Below are 18,628 nucleotides of genomic sequence, written 5' to 3'. Positions count from 1 at the left end.
CCACCGACGTGTGAGAGGGGCCACATAGAGCAAAATCAAAAAGAGCCGAAACTATATCTCTCACGCATATTACGCTCATTTATTCTTTGATACAAAAAACTACTGCACACGTCGGTCGATTGCTTCTCATAGACATTTCCGTCTCAATCAAAAACTCAACTTTTTTTCTAGTCTTCCAATTTTTTACTATTCATTTTGAGATTGCTTTTACAATAATCATCAGGAATTCTGATTCACACTTTTTGCACCTGTTATTTTCTTAGCTTTTGATATTTTATGACACATGAAAAGTGGAAGCAGGTGTTTCCCATTTTCACATTTTCACATCTTGTTAGTACAAATTCCGCATATTGCTTCGTGTCCTCAAAACACTTGTTTTCAACACAGAAAACGTTACTTACACAAGAAGCATACTTTCAGATGGCTTCAACCTTTTCGTTACTTTGCTTCTTACTTTTCCTTATAATTAGGTCATAATTGTAAGCTCTCAAATTTTTTTTTTGACTAACATGTTTTCCTGTTTGTTTCCTAGATCTTCGAATGAATCTTACTTTTGCTACTCTTTTCTAGATAGTTTATTGGCAGTGTTTCATCTGGATTCTCACAATTGAAAAATAATTTTGAACAAGTTTAACTTTATTGTTTGAACCATGTAGAAAATTTAGAAAAAATAGGCAATAAATAAGAAACAAATGTCACTTTTTGACAAAGTGTGAGCCAAAATCCCATCAAGTTCGAGTCTTTCTGGAAATTGATTACGTATCTCTTTGTGCACCTAATAGCAAATTCTGAGTAGAACTGATGTTAACAGGACCAAATAAGCATAATCTTTCAACTGGTTGATATAGTTTTGCTAAGAATGTACATTTTTTATAAATTTGGGAATTTTGAGCAATTTAAAGCTAAACCTCCGAACATTTTTAAGTATTACCGTATTAGGATCTTTTGATCACTAAGCACTACAAGGACAACTTCCGCACGAGCGTTATTTTTTAACATTCCAATATTTATATTTGCGATTTTAATACTAGTTGTAACTAGTTGTTCTTATGTTTTTAGTACAAGAAAAATTCGAGTTAATGTCACGATTGGAGCTTGTTGTGATGAAAATATTTGGAAAACAGATGATTTTTTGAACACTGAATTTGACGTGAATACAAATTAAAATGAAAATAAAAAAGAAGATATCACGAAAAATGTGCCGCACGTATTTTTTGGCAAAAAAAGGAGGATTTTGATTAATTTTCTGCTTGAATTAAAGTCTGACAATGTCTCATAGTTGAATTTTAGGATTTTTGGTTCCGGGTACAAAATTGATCATAACTTCTAGTAAATCATTGAACACTGTTGTTATGACAACATTTTAAAATATGTTTTATGTATTCTTTTCAAGTTTAGCATGTTTTCAAAAAATGTGATTTACTAACGTTAAAAATTAAACTTCAAACTAAAATCTTAAAATTTTTCGTAGTAGCATTCAGTCAATTCAAATTATTTCATGTGAGTAAATTGATACAAAATTTTTACTGAAAGTATTTTTTAGCAAGAATTAATCTCAATAGAAATGCTATGACATGTCATTTAGGAAAATTGAAACATTCGCTTCTTCGAGAAGAAAAACTTTTGTTTACTTGTGTTGTGGAAACAAATGAGCAAGAGACGCTAGTTGACAACATCCACAGAACAAAAAACTCATTATCACATTAAAATTATTCACACCACAGAGGCACTCCGTCGGCTACTTCTCACATTTTGTTTGCATCTCAATGCGAACATCTTCTGAAACTTTGAAATGTTGTTTTCGCAAGAGGGTTACAAGATGCGGCTTTGTCCGAAAGTAGTTCGGCGACTCGAAACAAAAATGAGCTTTCATCGTATTTTCGAAAAAAAGTTATATTTACGAATTTGAGCTTTTACTTCATTGTTTTTATTTATGTTTTGCTTTTCTTTCACATTGAATATCAACTAAAATGTGGAGTTGATTCAGTGAATTTTTTGGATGTAATGACGGAAATTAGTCTTAATATACCGACTCTAATTTATCAATTTATTGACTTTATCAAATTTTTTCGGGAATTGTGCCCTCACATGCCCTCACTTCAAAATTGAGTTAATTTTATATATTTTACTCCATTCAAATTAGGCGTGTTATGAAATTTTTCTCTTTAGCCCGTAGAAGTGGTAATTTCCTCAGCCTGAAAATGCAAAAATATTCTACATGCTTTTATTTTTTAATAGTGAAAACATTAGTTTTTAAATGAGGGCAACAAGTACCATTTTTAGAGGATTTGTTAAAATTATTTTCCGAAGACTAGCTTTGACATTTTTTTTCAGAGTTTATTTTTTCATATTTTTTCCGCAAACGATTTTTGGAATAGAATTTCAAACAAAAATTGGAGAAAAATAATCGTTACAGCTGGAAAACTCAAAATTGTTGTGACTAGATCGGCCATTCGCGCTGGAATTAAAAAAATTATTCGGTTTTTTCTAATTTCTCTGTTGCGAAATTTTGACAAAATTCATTAAAAGTATTGAAAATGCTTTAAACTTTTCACATTTTTATTCGGTACATTAATATTAATTTCTGACACTACTCTGCTTTTAGATAAAATTAAGCTTCTATGGTATTTTTTTAGTTGGTTTTTTTACTTTTTTATTTCTCATTTTTGTATCTTGTTTGTTTTCCCGCACCAATAAAATATTTTACAGATGAGCAAATCTGAAGGAAGTCGGAAAGTAAAGCTGCGCTTCGCCGCCAGTGGAGTTTCTTCTTCGAGTGAGTTGTTTTTATATCTCATCTAAATATCAAACTCATCCTTTCTCCATTTTTGGAACTATATCATTTCAATAGTATACTATACGAAGTATGAAAGTGAATGTCAAAAAAGGGTCGTTGCAACTTGAAACGTAGGAGTGGTCAGTTTCAGTAGTTTTTATGTTCATTCATAGCCATCCGTCCGAATCATTAAAAACGTATAGTTTCTCTTTGAACATCGTTCTCTCGTTCATACTTCAATTCATTTTTAGTAGACTTCATACTTATCACTTTTCTGGTGCAGAGTGACCAATTCTCGATTAGTTTATTTTCCGTTACTGGCCACATAGTTTCAGTTATATTGTACAAAGAAAGTAAAAAGGTGAGCACACTTAAAGTATATTATTAGTTTTAGGTCAGAAACTTTGCTACAATTAACTGGACTTGTATAATTCTAGAAATTTCTCCCGTTTTTGGAAAAATCAAAAGAAAATAAAATTTGAAAAAATGAAAATTTTTGAACGCAAAAAATCTGCTAACTGAATGTGTAGAAGCACCAACAGCAAAACACTCAAATTATTCGACGCCCAGTTTGAGAACATTTCGATCTCAGAAATGTAGTTTTTTGGAAGTTGCTTTTACTTGTTTTTTTGCTGGAAATCTACCTTGATCAGGGTGAGCTGCAATTATACAAAAGACCTATTGCGCCGTTTTTTTTTGAAATATTTTTTGAATTTATAAGTGTGAAAACATAGAAAACTGCTTGATTTTTAAAAAAAAATATTATTTATCATTTGAAAAAAGTTGTCAAAAATTGCCAGAAAGTTGTCAATGTCAAACTATCAAATTATTGAGTTGTGTTTCTCGTCAATTGACAACGTTCAGGAAATTTTTGAGCATTTTTTCGAATGTTTGAGCAGAAATAAATGTCATTAATAGATAAAACAAATAATTTCCTATAACTCGACACTATTTTTTAAGGCATGGCGCAATAGGTCATTTTGTAGAATTGCCAAAAACAATTGCCGCCCATCATGGATGCTGATTTGAATAACTTGATCAAAAAATTTATTGTAGGTAGGCTAGACTTCAGACATCCGTGCCTGGCTCTAGCCTACCTACATGCATGACTACCGACTGTTTATCAGTACCTAAAATAGCCTGAACAATTGCGCAACGCCCGACATTTCAGGTTCCGCGAAAGGGCTGGAAGTTTGTAGGTGTAGGCACTGGTGGATTAAAAAACTAAAAGCAGAAACATTTCAGAAAATTCGATTTTTCTGTTGTTTAAACGGCGTGAAACGTTTGAATAACATATAAATTCAAGAATTTAATTTAAATCTCGATCAGTTATCTCTTTCACTATTCTATGTGGGTGTCCCAATTTGATGGACCTCCAATAATTTTTCACGTTCACGCATGACTGCGCTTCCCCCTCCCCCTCCATTCTGTCAGTGAAACTAATTTGTCGAGATCTTGACTACATAGACGTTAGAAAAGAAGAACGGGAACACTTTTGAACTACTGTGCAACCTCTGGGGAATACGTAACTTCATTATAATGACTACGTAACTTTCTCTTGCGCGCGAGAGTGTGTTTAGAGCACAATTTGATGACAAGTAACTGCTCCATTTGTGCGAACGCAACGCACTAATGCCCGTATAGCTTTCTGATTTTCGAGCGGGTATATGATTTGATTTGGGTGTTCAGAAAAAAAAGTTGAAGTTACTTGAGAGACATTTTTTTTTTGTGAATCCAAAAAAGACTTCTTCAAAAAGTTAGAGTAAAAACAGTGATTACAATGCAATTGCGTGGAGGATGCAAACAAGAAAAGGGGAAGAGAAAATTGAAACGAGAATAGTTCATTTGAGTTTGAGACTGAGTTCATCTATTTGCAATAACTCGGTTGTGGGACAAAGTCTGTCAACGTGAGAGAGGCCCTCCATGCTTTGAGCAAGGGGGAGGCTCATTTATCTCTACCCATTCGTACGTTGTGGTGGTATCAATCATTTGAGATAAAGGATAGGAGACAGAAAGAAAACAACGGTGCGAAATAAATCATATTGAATCTCTATAGCCTGTCGCCATGTATTCAGATTCCTCGACGCCAAGAAGCAGTAAGTTTAGTTTTGGTTTGAGGTTGAACTCAAACTACTTAGATTTTTTATTTGAAACTTCAAATTCGTTGCTCTTTTTCAACTTTAGAATAAAAAAACTAAAAGCTCCGTTTTTAGTGAATCATTGCAAATAGATGTTTGATAATTGAATTTGATAAATGTAAACTTTCTTTTAGAACAAAACTTTTCAAAAATACCATTTTTAATAATGTTGGAAAAATTTAAATTATGCAGTATCGTGTACGTGTAAACTTAAAATTGGATTACGTCCTGTGAGGGGAATTATTGAAACTCAGACTTTTGATGCTAAAATGACCAAATATGATAATAACAATTCTAAAACAATTTTGGAATGTTTATACTTCCAGTCAAAAAGAGGTGAAAACTAATTTTTCAATTTTTTTTTTTGAGAAATTTAAAACACTGCCGGACGTTCAAATCCCTAAAATGTTGAAACATGAATAATTTAAACACAATTAAAACATAAAACTGAAAGAAAAATGTTATTATTGATTGACGACTTCCAAATCATTGAAAAAAGCAATTTCCCGATAAAACAAATTAGTACCATAGAAATGCATTTCAATTAATTTCCCCTCATAGGCCGTAGTCCACCTTTAAGGACGAATGAATTAATTAGAATGGGTCTCGCCACGAGAAAATTACTTAAAGTTTATGGTAGCAATTGTAGACCTCATAAATAAAAATTAAATTTCCGATAAAAACGACCGATAATCTATACAAAACGATTTGCAATTCAAAAAAATTTATCCACTTTTACCGCGTAAAATCAACAGCATCTAAAACATTACATCATATTAAAAATATTAAAAATCAACTTCTCCAGTAAATTGATCGATAAACTATAAAATTTCCCTCTCATAACGTTTTTTTCACAACCTGGACTCATGATTTCTGATTTTTAGCACTTATTTTTCTAAACACTCCACTACAAACCTATTACCGTTGAGTGATAATGAAGCACATAAAATTTAATTGTAACCCGCAAACCGCAAAGTCCCTTGACACCCTCCGAAAAATGTTCATCTAATGTAAGCCAATCCCAAAGACGTACTTATCTAGCATAATCGTTTTTGAAATTTTGGCTAGGCGGAAAGTTCCGCCGCGATATTTCTTGTGTTGCTACAAATTGCATTCTTAAAGCCCGATGGCAGAGTCTTAAGATGTGAGACCAGTTAAAATGATTATAGGGGAAGGCGGATCGCCGTCCGAAGACATCTCCGATTCCTTATACAAATTGTCATCTCTTACAAATTGTTTCTCCGTATTTTTGTTTTGCATGTTGTTCTTTTTTTTGTTCTTCTCCTTTATAGTCATTTCATTTACTATATATAATTTTTTTCTTCAATAATCCATTGTTATAAGAATTTATTTCTTAGAAGATATTCACATAACTATATTTCATCTAGAATTCTTGTTCATGTAGCCAAAACTTTCATTCTTGTGCAAAATTTTTGAGAACATTTGAGAAAAAGAGCCGACGAAAAATATAGGAATAGAGAATAGCATATTTTTCTGAGTATATAATTCCAAAATCCGCTTCAATTTCTCTTCAGTGTTCCATTTCAACAATTGCTAGTTACTTCCATCTGGCTCGGATCCTAGAAACCACACATAACAACGTGAGTCAATTGCAATAACGTCGTGATAGGAAAGTGACTGGAGGGGGCAGAAACTAGAGAAACTAGTGAGAGAACGAGAACACGCAATAGTGTACAAATTATAAACCAATGGAAGAGTGTCTGCCTCAATAGCTCAGTTGGGAGAGCGTACGACTGAAGATCGTAAGGTCACCAGTTCGATCCTGGTTTGGGGCAATTCTTTTGTACTCCTTTTTTGTTTAACCGAGTATCATAATTAAACGATTTAGGGCTTTAAAAACTTTCAGTCGGTTTTGGTGAATGGGCAAATTTCCCCAAGTGACAAATTTTTAATTAGTTTCGTGCATTAGTGCCTGTGTAAAATACAAGCAATTGGATTTACAATTTTGCTGTAATTAATAATTAAAAAATTATTGTACTGAAAAGACTCTCTGAAAATACATATATTTGATATTTTTTGGGATAAAGGAGCGGTTATACACTATTCCCCTAAAGTATCACATTTAAAAAGACTTTAGTTCAAAAAATCCCAAAAAGTTTCAATTAATACTTACAATTAGTGTGCTTATGGCCTTTCACTTGAAAAAATATTTTGAGAGGTAGAAATAAAGTGCACAAAAAACCAATATGTAGGTGAAGCCTATCATCAATTTTATTTACGTCTGAATATTTAAAATTTGATTTTGTGAAATACATATACGAAATGTCTTGAAGAATAAAATTGAATAACATGGTTTCCGCCGGATAAAAATCGATATTCCGGTCCGCCCGTATCTTGCTTGTTTTGCGGCAGTGGCGCTTGTTATAACCTCTACAATGTTGGAATCTGAATATTTTCAACATAATAAGAGCATGTAACTGGAAGAAACATATCTTTGATCTACTCGACCCGTCGGTATATTTTGTACAAATGCTGACATTTTTCACGTGCTCCTTTTATTCAAAAAAAAAAGAGAAACAGACTTTCCTACACAGTTGAATTCCAATGTGTCCATTAGGAGCATCGCGAAGTTATCTAATCACGATGCGCACATCGCCAACAAAATCGTGCACAATGAACCCACCGCGAGTTGAATGAGCACAAATGTTTACGATATGTCTAAACTTGTTGATAAAATTTATAGCAAGTTCGATAGGTGTTTTCTTAATAAACCAAACTCAGGGTCATAAGTTATATTTCTAATATTGTTCACATGTTGTGCCACGTTTGAGTAATAAGTTTACAAGTAGTGAATGAAAAAAAAGAGCCGGAGAGTATCAAGAGAACGAGGCGAAACAAAGGGGAAGGTTCCTCTCCTACTTATGCTCCATATCTGTGCGGAAGATCTCTTTCTGTCTTCCATTCATTTATTTCTCTTGTTCCAATTTTTCATAACCAGTCAAAACGTCGAGTCTCAAACTCACACCAGTCTGTTGTGACTCTGAGTTGAAACGCGGGGCGACTATTCGTTTCTCAAACACCACTATACATTCCTAGAACATACATACACATATATTCGAGAGCTGACTGCTGGTTTCCTGACCTTGTCCAACACTTTGTCGACATTTACACGCCTGAGATGATATCCAATGAGTGCAGAGAGTTTTTCTATCCAGAAGGTACCAATTTCATTTCGACCCGCAACTCACGCTTTTTTGACTTTCACTTCATTTTGCCTGTTTTGGTGTGTATGCATTTTTTCCAATTCATTTTTCATGCTTTTTTCGTACGCAATCTGTAACAGCTTCTCTGTTGACTAGATAATGTAAAATTCTGGCAACGTCGTAAATTCCACCCAACTGTTTTGTGTTTTCCACCGGAAAAACAGGAAATTAAGTTTTTTTGTCCAGCTTCTTGCCATTTTTGGGAAAGTTTTTTTCTCTTTTCAGTTTTACACCACATCTCAGCTTTACGTTTAGATCTTTCTCAAGTACTTCCTCTCACTTTTTGCTCTGTACTTTTAATTAGATTTGTTTCTCCACTCAGTTTGCACGGCTTTGAAAAAAAACTTAGAGAACCTGTGAAGTGCTAAATCGCACGTTTGCGCTCCAGTGCACAGTCTCAATAAGACTCCGAGAAACAATTTCAAAATTTTAGACAAAAGTCTACCCGGAAATTCCTAGTAAAACAAATATTTCCAACTACCTATGCTCTTTGCTTCATCAACACCCTATTAAAGGTACCAAAATCTGAGAATTTGAGACTTAGACCTAATATAGCAAAATTGTTTGAAAAAGCATCTCAATCGACGAAACAACATGCAATAAATTACCAAAATATTCATTGACAGGTGATAGTTAAATCAAAGCTTACTTCCGTTAATTCTAATTTTGAGAGGTCGGCAAAATTTGAGATTTTAGCTGAAAATAAGCTTTCTTTCACAAATTTTTTACCGGTAAAACTTTTATTTTTTTAATTTCAGAACGTTTCATTATAAAATTCGGGGTTATTTCGGATCTACAATATAAAGTGGTGAGATAACTACAAAAAAAAGCAGAACACATTCAAAATTTATATGAAAAACGTGGAGGCTATGGACAAGACAAACATTATTCATAGATAAAGAAAAGTCCTGCAAAGACGAAAACCGATGAGCGTCGCTCTTCAGTCACCCAACTTTTGTCGTCGTCTTCTTTCCGTAGGCGAAACTTTTTTTTTTAGGTGGGGGATTATATTTTTGTTGTTTGTTTTTTTTTCGAATATTGAAGAGAAGATTTTTGGTTTATGTTCTATCATAAGTCAAAAAGTGAAATTGCTGGATCAGAGAACGGTGGTGGTGTAGAAAAGAAGAACAAAAACGGGAAAAAACCATTTCACATTTCTACAACTATTTTTGTCTACTTATTTAACAATTTCCTAATCAACAGAGGTAATGCGAATTTTTAATTGTAACTAAAAAATATCTGAAAACAATTTTATACAAATTTTGTAAAGTTGAATTTTTTTTAGCTTAGTTAGAAAAAGACTCTGATACTTTGATAATTGTGTTATATGCAAATATTTTTATTCTGTAAATGATAAAAAATGTGTCTTTTTACAACCAAATATAAATTTTAAAAAGTTATTTAAAAAATTTATATAATTTTAAATGGGTTTTTTAATCAAAAGCTGATTAGCCCTCTTTGTTTTTTGTATAGTTTTCCATTTTCTGCAAAGCCTACTTTGAAAAGTTTTTGCGGGAATGGAAAAATCATTTTGGGAAAATTTGTGGGACAAGGGAAAATTCAGAAAACTGTAATCCGTCATTACAACCAATATTCTATCATTTATAACAAATTACTCACATAAGTACAATATTTCAAATTCCATGTTATAATATACCTAAAAATATCGAACACCAGATTTTAGGAAACTTTTTAAAAACCAACAGTTTTCTTTTTCGCAAAATTTTTGAGAAATTTTGAAATCTTCAAAAAAATGTTCTCTAGTTTTATATTTTAAAGTTGAAATAGCGCCAGTACATAATTTGTTCAAATATACTACCGAAATATTATGACGAACCACGATTTTGTTAATTACCAAGATTTTCAAAGCGTTCACGATGAAGAAGTGGTTTAGGAAATATTCTGAGAAAACAAAGAATTGCTTGAAACTCTAAAAACTATATTGATTTCTTGTTCGAGAAGACTTTGAAGCCTCATAACTTTAACCGGGATTTGTTTCAAAAGCTAAACAATTTCCATATTTATCGGAAAACTTAACTGCACCTTTAATAATTTTCACCTGAACCTATTAAACCTTTGACATTATATCAAAACTATTTTTATCCCCACCAAAATTGTTTAATTTATTCATTTTTGACGCGCATTTCTTTGAAGATTCTTTTTGATATGAAAATGAATTTTAATCCTGTCATTTTATGCAAATTTTCTTTAATACTTCTCCCATCTGCCGGACACAATTTATCAATCCTTGTTCTTCTTAATTAGGAAAAACCAGTTGGTGAAGAATGACAAATGTCTTTTTTTAAATATATTTGTTGTTTTCTAGTTTGATACTTTTAAATTGTACAAATAAATCAAGACACGTCAAATTCCAAGGCTAGGTTAAAAAGACAAAAGGGTATCTAGTAAACCAACAATTTATAATACATCGAGAGTTAGATTCTCATATTTTCATTTCTTCGAAGAAGAGGGCATCTGCGGTCGGGGCTCATTTTGTCGTCGAGTGCAGTTGTACATGCTCTGGAGCCACGGGCCCCGCCCTTTTAACACTTAGACCCAGGCGTTCGAGAGTCCTGCTGGCCACAAACTCCTTCACTGCCAAATTGAATCGTATATCAGAAATTAGACTTTCCACTGTATTCCGGCTATTTTATTATTTGCCACTAACATGAAGACCCAACCAAGTGAGGAATCGGCTTCCCCGGCGCCAGTAAACCCCGGAAACTCTGGAAACTCCGGAAACCGAAGGGCATCAAGTACCAGGATTTCGTTTTCCGACCAACTAGGTAATATTTTTATTTCATTTCCTGTTTTTTTTTCTGTTTCAAAGGTCACAAAACCAATGTCTCAGTGCAAGTACATAAAAAGTTCAGGCTTTTCCCGTTTAGTTGCAACTTCCGGCTCATGAAAAAATCAAGTTTCTTAGGGTCATAAAAATGTTTAATTTCGTTTTTGTCATTCGAGCATCTTTGGGAAAGAAAAGTCAATAAGAATGTTGCTTGACACCAACTCACGCCATACTTCAAGAATAAAACATGAGATGGGCTCCGACGGCGCCAGATCTATAAACGTCTCATTGTGACTTTGTTAGGCCAGAAACTTAGAAAACTTAGTTTTACATCTTCTCTCTTGCTCTGCAAAATCAGAATTTTTTTTCCGGTTATCACCTGTTTTTCTGAATTGTCAATTGCTTTTTGAGTATAAAACTCATGGGCTATATTGAAGACGCTTTTCTCACCCGCCGTAGATGATGGATGATCTACTTCAACGGCGTTGAAAAATTGTTGTTTGTTTTCCGCGAGAACAACAAATCAACCGAAAGTACTTCTGGGAATTAGCTCGGCGGTTCGGTTGTGCAGTGCCACTGCAGAAAGGCGCGAAAAAACATTTGACCAGACGGAAATACGAATAGGTCAAAACTGGCGAAGCATCTCATGCTTCTTTTGCTCGAACTTCAATCGTATCAATCTGAAAATAAGCGGGGGATATTCTTTTGAATTTGAAAAAAAATTAGTTTTGTCTCGCTCATTGAAATCTGAAAATTTTGAAGTAAGATGGCTGCATGCCACACAAGTTAATGCTGTCCATGACAAGTCGTAAGACAAGGCGAGGATAACGGCAAATCGTGAGAAAAGTCAGCACACCGCATCTAAAAAATATTCTTCACGAATTGACTTTCATTGGCAAGAGCCGTGAAACAGCTTCATGGGGTCCTTTCTCTCTTTTAGTCTTTTCGCACTCGAGACAATTAGATGGCGTCGTGTAGTATGCAGTTTTCAAAAACAAGGGCAATTAGGTGGCTCATCAAGCGGTTTGACCTAAATTGTTTCTTTTTTTGCACACAAAGGAAGCAATATACAAATAGAATATGCGAGCGATGAGAATGTAAAGTTTGATGTTTGAAGCTGAGGTACTTGTTCGTTTGATTCACGTAATAACCTTATTTTGTTACTAAATAAACATTCAATTTTAATCTAAAATCACTTAAGTATTATTTTCAAAAAATTTTAATTGAGTTGCGATCAGGGCCGAGCGGCTGTCGTCTGGCGATTTTATTTCGACATTCATTTATTTTATCTTAATCGGAATGGTTTTTAAGCTTCGGTAAAATATAAGTATGCAACATAGGTATGCTAGGTATGATTTGTAAAGAAAATAAATTATTTTATTGACAAGATCTGATCATTTTTAACTTTTCTAGGCACGATAATCGCGCTGAAACTGCTTTCTTAAAACTTTAGGTAATAATACAAAAATTAAATTTTAACGTGGTGAGGATTTTGCTTAAAATAATAAAACATATGTTATAATAACTGTAAATTATTTATTTTTTAATTTTGCAAAAAAAATTGAATTTTCTTTTTTCTGCTAAATAGGGTTTTTTTCAGTTTTTCTTCAGTGATTTGACTTTTTTTTAAAAATAGTTTTAAATTAAGAATCACAAATGAACAACAGAAAACCTGTTTTGTCAAATTAAAAATTTTGTTTCAACACCTAGAAATGCAAAAAAGTGTTCAAAACCAAATGTTCAAATATTCTAAAAAATTCTAAAATGCTCCTATTTCATATTTCGAATGTTTAAAAATATAGCAAATAGGAAATCCAGTCAACATATTCCCTCTGCAATTCGTCTTTTATCAGATTTTTCTCCGAGGTGCTCGTTTACGTTTTACTCAAAAACGATGCGTTTCTTAAGAGGGTGGTTCGTTTAAATTTCATCATCATCATTCAACCCGAAAACAGACCCCAGACATCATTTCCTACTAACTTCCTTTGATTTCTGAAATGGAAAATGCGTGTGAGAAGAGCTAGCAAATCAAATGAAGTATATACTCACATTTACGGGAAGATTTCTAAATTCTGAAAATTTTAAAAATCTCAAAAATCCTTTGATCCGTATTCCCCGCTTTGCTCCTTAATCTGTCACTAAAAACTGAGCTGTTCTTCATGTGCCTTCTCACAACAAGATTGTCATAAAAAATAAGACGTTTGAAACAAAAAAACGTTACTAGGCGACGTTCCTCTTTTCTCGAATTTATCTTCCTCTTGACACATTGTCCCATTTCGCGTTTCCGTTTCCGTTTCTTCCCCCGCCTCCCGGTCCGGTCTTATTTTATTTCATTTTTCATATACATCCCACACCTGCCCTCTTTTTAGATGGAGTTTCTGGAAGTGCGTCAAGGATCACCGAGTAAGTAAGAAACGAGGAATGGAAAAGTCGTTGTAGAAAGATGGCAAAGGTTTTTCGAGACCATGACAAGCCCTACTGGATTAGTTTCATAAGTCCAACTGCCCTGGTTTTGAAAAATGTACACGGGTCATTCCACACACAACTCCGCACTTTTTCTTTTATTTTAGACACTTTCTATCTTGAAAAACCAAAATTGGAGTACAGCCTGTGGGAAAAGTATCAAGTACCATCCTATGGTTCTACAATGACCAAATATCATAATATCACTTTATTAAAAATATTGAAAAATGTTTTATTTCGAGTCAAAAAGTGATGATAACTCAGTATTCACCTATTTTTTTCAATGTCGTCGATTTTTTGTCGTCGATCAAAATTTTTAAATTCCATCATTGTAGGGTTGGAACAGTTCTTTAGATTTTCCCAAAAGTGGCACTAATTCAGTTTTCACAACTTTTTGGCTCGAAATAAATCCTAGTTGAGTATTATGACACCATATTTGAAAATTAAAACAGAAACTGATTTCTTCGTGAACTCAATTAAAACGTGGACCATATTTTTCATTATTCCTCTTAGATAATATTATATCTTAAGTCTACGAATCCAAATCAATGTCACGTTTAAAAGTGAAAAAATAAGTTTTAAAAGTATGGGGATTTCACAAATATCTAAAAAGTTTCCAAAAATTCTTGCAAGCTTTTTAAACGATATTTAATCATTTTTATATCATACCCACTGGCCGTACTCCACCTTTAAAGCAATTTGATTATTTTTTTATTACTAGTTACGTAAAAAATGTGTACAGTTCACCATTCGCTGTTTGCCAGCTGCTCTAATTGGACAATAAGCTCTAGTCTAGGAAGTTCTCAAGTTTCCTTAAAAACGAATGCCCCGCCTCTAGAGCGCCTCGGAGTTCAATTACCAGACTGGACACATAGACTTTGTAGCCAGTGTCAATTAGCCGAGTTTCTCATATTGCACAAAAATCGTCGTTTTTTATTACAGACGGCGGTGATTCCGGAGATTCTTCGTCAAACGAGAGCGAGCGTCTAATGGAATCGGACGATGAAGGGAACATTCAGATTCCGGTGCCCACCGGACAACCTCGTGGACGCATGGGTCGCAGGTAAGCACTTTAAGCCCAAATCTTTCTTCTCCAAATTCCGGTCTTATTTCCCTTTATTCCTCTTTTTATTCCTCTCATTTATATATGTATTTCTGAGCATTCACACCTACCATTGAAAGGGGGCACTGAACTCCGGCCGACTTCCGCTATTACTCTTACTCTTTTCTCAAATGAAAATAGTGACAGAAACATTGGATGGGCCCCGCAGTTGAGCCACATACGCACATGCGTACACGGAAGATTACACTTTGAGTAATCCGAACTCATTCATCAAAGCGCTTCTTTGCAACAAGAATTAGGGACTTTTTCGGGAAGATCATTGAAGAGAAGACAGAAGTCAAACCCCACTTTCTCCCCGCTGAATTTCTCACAACAAAAAAAAACTAAAAAAAGAAACATGGGACCAAAAAGGTTTAGTTTTGCGAGTTTTCTTAAGATAATTATGGGGTAACCAATGTCGAATTTGACAGACGGCGCTGGCAGGTTCCGTTAGGTTTTTTTGCTCAACTGGCTACTGGTACTAATCGTACATATGGGTGGGGGAGCGTTCAGAGAAGTCATCCTATTTGCCGTCTTGGGGATAATCATACACGTTTCAATTAGAGCCGTTTCATCAAATCGCATAAGTGATTTATGAAACTTGAGAACGAGCAACTCAGTTATTAATCTGTATGAGAAGGTCCCATAGGGATCATCATTAAAGTTCAAAACTAGGATAAAAAGGTTAATAATTTGAGGAACCTATTACACTAAAAGAACATTTTTATAAATAATTATTTTTTTTAATGCATATTACGGCTAGATTATGGAATTATAACGTTACCTAGAAGCAAAATAGTGAAAACTTGTAGGTTGCGTTAGCAACAAACACTTTAAATTGGTGAACATTTTCGGGTGTCGGACACCGGAGTTGAGTTTTCATTTTGAAAACGTTCAAGAAATGTATGATCATGTGAAAATTGTTTGTGGTCAATAATCTACTTTCGCCGTAAAATTTGAAATTTGCAGGTTTCACACATTTGGTAGTAGTCTAATTTTCTTCACTTGTAAGTGGAGAAATACCTTGAATATTGGACCACAAAATGATGTGTGAAACTTGTAACATTTAATAATTATTAAGTATCTGTAATATATTCAAAGTTCCAATTAAAAAAAGTAGCGACCTAAAAATATTTTAGTGATACATTTTCACATACTGAAAGTTTTTCTTTTTTTTCTTGAAACTTATAGAAATTATAGTGTTCACCCCTGGTCGGAATTCTACGAACAACGTTGCTTCCTTTAAAAACATTTGCAAAGTATCATTTGACCAATTTTGAAATAGTGTTTCAAACACAATTCATAAATTTTCTTTTGACAATTTGGGATATCTCTATCTACTGATGTTTGGAAGCAAGTTTATGAGGAACACACATTTGTTTTTGAAAGAGGTTCCTCAATCCTTTCTGAAATTATCTGATCACCGATTGGCTAATAAGATACCTGTGTGGAAACATGAACTTGAAAACCTGTAAATGTTGAAGTCTGACAGTACATAGTCGATTGCCTATACTCCTGAAAGTTTGAATTTCTAACTGTTTTCTCGACAGAACCAGCAGCTTCAGAAACTGTACCACATGAAAAGGCCGAAACCTAATTGGCAACATAACGTTGGATCTGTAAAAATCAAAATCTGAAAGCCCATAGTCGATTAACTGTATATCAGAAGTTTTGTGTTTCTATTATTGTTCTATACTCTCGGCTGCTGATGCCATGCAGAGGACGATCGATTTCATGTATTCTAATTAAGTCTTGGAGTAACGGGGCGCAGATGGCTCAGTGGATAACGGCTTTCACTACTAATCGGCAGATCACGAGTTCAAGTCCGACCACCCCCCAGGTGCACCCAGGCCTGGTGAAATATAATAGGAAGTGGAGTAATCCACGTCGTCAGCGGGCCTCCATCGCGCCTCTGTCTCGGAACCAGATGGGTTAATAAATGGATTGATTTTTGTTGATTTTTTTAATAAATGGATTGATTTTGGGTTAATAAATGGATTGATTTTTGTTGATTTTTGTTTTATTTTGAAACTTACTTTTGTTTCCTCTGGAGTACTGTCCAAAATAATTACGCTTTTCAGGTTCACTCTCAACCCACTCATTTTTGCAAAAGAAGAACGAGAAGCACGACGGCAATCGTTAGCTCAACTTAAGCTCAGCTATTATCCAAAACACATGAATCGTAAGTGTTGCCTTTTCCTGCATGGTAATTGTTGTTCGGTGAATTTTAAATTTAATCAGCCCCTTTGAAAGCTTCAGAAGAAAACCATTTTAAAGTTTAAAAAAATTATTTTCCAGCTGAACATTATGACACTGGTCTTGGGTTTTGTGGGTGGTTTCTTATGGGACTGTCATGGATAATGGTTATTTCTACATTCCCAGTTTCAATTTACTTTTGTATGAAAGTGGTGCAAGAATACGAGAGAGCCGTCATTTTCCGACTTGGTCGACTGATTGGTGGTGGAGCCAAAGGACCAGGTGCCTATTTTTGTTGATATAGGAAAACTATTTAAAACATTTTAGGAATTTTCTTTGTACTTCCGTGCATAGAATCGTACACCAAGGTTGATCTGAGAACAGTATCGTTTAGTGTGCCGCCGCAGGAAATTTTAACAAAAGATTCAGTGACAACGTCTGTCGACGCTGTTATTTACTATAGGATCAGCAATGCAACAGTTAGCGTGGCAAATGTTGAAAATGCACACCATTCTACAAGGTATAATTTCATTTTACAGACTATTGTTTAGCTATTAATTAAAGATTGCTTGCGCAAACAACGCTTCGTAATATGTTAGGTACGAGAAGCCTGTCAGAAATTCTCTCGGATCGTGAAACACTTGCAGCATCCATGCAGGTAGGGAAATTTTGTACTAATTAAGCAATTAGTTATTTTTTATAGACAATTCTTGATGAAGCAACTGAAAGCTGGGGAATCAAAGTGGAAAGAGTAGAAATGTGAGTGATATTTGAAAAATTGAAATATAGACACAACAATCAACAAAATTCGGCTATTGTTGATATTGCCAAAATAGTAGATTTCTGAAAACTTCAGCAATATTCAACCTTCACTATAGTTTAAAAACTTTAACGTGTAATGCATATTTTGCTATTTTAGTATACCGTTGTTAATGTTCTCACGAATACATATTCTTCCAAGCTTTAAGACCCTTTCAACATAATGAATGAAGTGTACAATTTGAAATCTTTAAAAATTCTGAAATGTTGTATGTTCGATGGAATAATTTTTCTTTGTCTCTCAACAATATTGGCAATTGCTAGTTTTTAGAATTGTTCTTTTTTTTGGCAACTTTGATGTGAAAATTGTACGAAAATTGAACAAAATTTGACTAAAATTAGTAAAAAATGTCTCTCATTGAATTAAAAATTTTAGCAAAGATGTTCGTCTCCCAATTCAACTTCAACGAGCAATGGCGGCAGAAGCAGAGGCCACTCGAGAAGCTAGAGCTAAGGTTTGAAATAATATTTAACTTTTGAAAAAAAAACTGTTTTGATACAAGGTGATTGCTGCGGAAGGAGAGCAGAAAGCTTCTCGGGCATTGCGTGATGCTGCATCAGTCATTGCTCAGTCTCCAGCTGCTCTTCAACTCCGATATCTTCAAACTCTGAATAGCGTCGCGTGAGTTTTTTTTGTTTTCACAATCTTTCAATAAAAAATAAGAAAACATAACCCTGGTTTTTTTTCAGAGCAGAGAAAAATTCGACGATCATCTTCCCACTTCCGATGGAATTAGTTAGGCATCTAATCAACTGAAATGTATCGATGATGCGAGAAATTACGAGTGCATAATGATTTTTTTAGTTTCACCCCATCTTTCTTTCTTTTTTTTTGTCCATTACATTCTCATTTTGATTCACTGACATACTAATTTTTAAAATCTAATATTGAAATCGATAATCAACTTCTAGTCATTTTCGATCTAAAAAATCATATAACTACTAATTAAACAACAATTTGAATACGTGAATATCACAATTATTTCGTACATTGAACTTTACCTACCATTCCCAATCAATTTTTCTTTCATTTGCCACATTCATTCTATCAGTCAAATTAAAATGCAACTTGGAAATATTAATAAATGAGATTCTCATCCTTTCTTTGTGTTTATGCTTAAA

The 18,628-nt window shown here is 33.9% G+C and overlaps 1 protein-coding gene and 7 non-coding genes across 11 annotated transcripts; 4 read left to right on the top strand and 4 right to left on the bottom strand.

Moving 5' to 3' along the window:
* Positions 1 to 2,707: 2,707 nt before the first annotated feature.
* sto-2 (Stomatin-2) lies at positions 2,708 to 18,609 on the top strand (the record flags this gene model as incomplete). Of its 4 annotated transcripts, none has more annotated exons than NM_001270091.4 (10): positions 2,708 to 2,776; positions 14,332 to 14,452; positions 16,573 to 16,673; positions 16,790 to 16,969; positions 17,015 to 17,207; positions 17,252 to 17,345; positions 17,391 to 17,446; positions 17,883 to 17,961; positions 18,010 to 18,128; positions 18,197 to 18,607. In NM_001270091.4, the coding sequence occupies 10 exons, from the start codon at positions 2,710 to 2,712 to the stop codon at positions 18,261 to 18,263; spliced, it is 1,077 nt and encodes a 358-aa protein (NP_001257020.1). In that variant the 3' UTR covers positions 18,264 to 18,607. The 4 variants fall into 4 exon arrangements, with proteins under 4 accessions (NP_001257020.1, NP_001257021.1, NP_001257022.1 ...); NM_001270092.5 differs by lacking the exon at positions 2,708 to 2,776 and adding an exon at positions 9,145 to 10,924 and having other exon boundaries at positions 18,197 to 18,609; NM_001270093.4 differs by lacking the exon at positions 2,708 to 2,776 and adding an exon at positions 13,268 to 13,329 and having other exon boundaries at positions 18,197 to 18,600.
* Positions 2,933 to 2,983, bottom strand: F32A6.9. Its single transcript, NR_071023.1, has one exon. It is a non-coding gene; the product is annotated as an Unclassified non-coding RNA F32A6.9 (non-coding RNA).
* On the top strand, positions 4,693 to 4,819 carry F32A6.7. The gene has a single exon (NR_071022.1). It is a non-coding gene; the product is annotated as an Unclassified non-coding RNA F32A6.7 (non-coding RNA).
* On the bottom strand, positions 6,068 to 6,212 carry F32A6.12. Its single transcript, NR_071021.1, has one exon. It is a non-coding gene; the product is annotated as an Unclassified non-coding RNA F32A6.12 (non-coding RNA).
* Positions 6,638 to 6,710, top strand: F32A6.t1. Its single transcript has one exon. It is a non-coding gene; the product is annotated as a tRNA-Phe (tRNA).
* F32A6.13 lies at positions 7,977 to 8,099 on the bottom strand. Its single transcript, NR_071020.1, has one exon. It is a non-coding gene; the product is annotated as an Unclassified non-coding RNA F32A6.13 (non-coding RNA).
* F32A6.10 lies at positions 11,112 to 11,554 on the top strand. The gene has a single exon (NR_071019.1). It is a non-coding gene; the product is annotated as an Unclassified non-coding RNA F32A6.10 (non-coding RNA).
* F32A6.11 lies at positions 14,187 to 14,334 on the bottom strand. The gene has a single exon (NR_071018.1). It is a non-coding gene; the product is annotated as an Unclassified non-coding RNA F32A6.11 (non-coding RNA).
* Positions 18,610 to 18,628: the final 19 nt, after the last annotated feature.

The sequence above is a fragment of the Caenorhabditis elegans genome, chromosome X (genome assembly GCF_000002985.6).
Source record: "Caenorhabditis elegans chromosome X".
NCBI classification, from domain to species: domain Eukaryota; kingdom Metazoa; phylum Nematoda; class Chromadorea; order Rhabditida; family Rhabditidae; genus Caenorhabditis; species Caenorhabditis elegans.
This window is presented reverse-complemented; position numbering and strand designations above follow the sequence as displayed.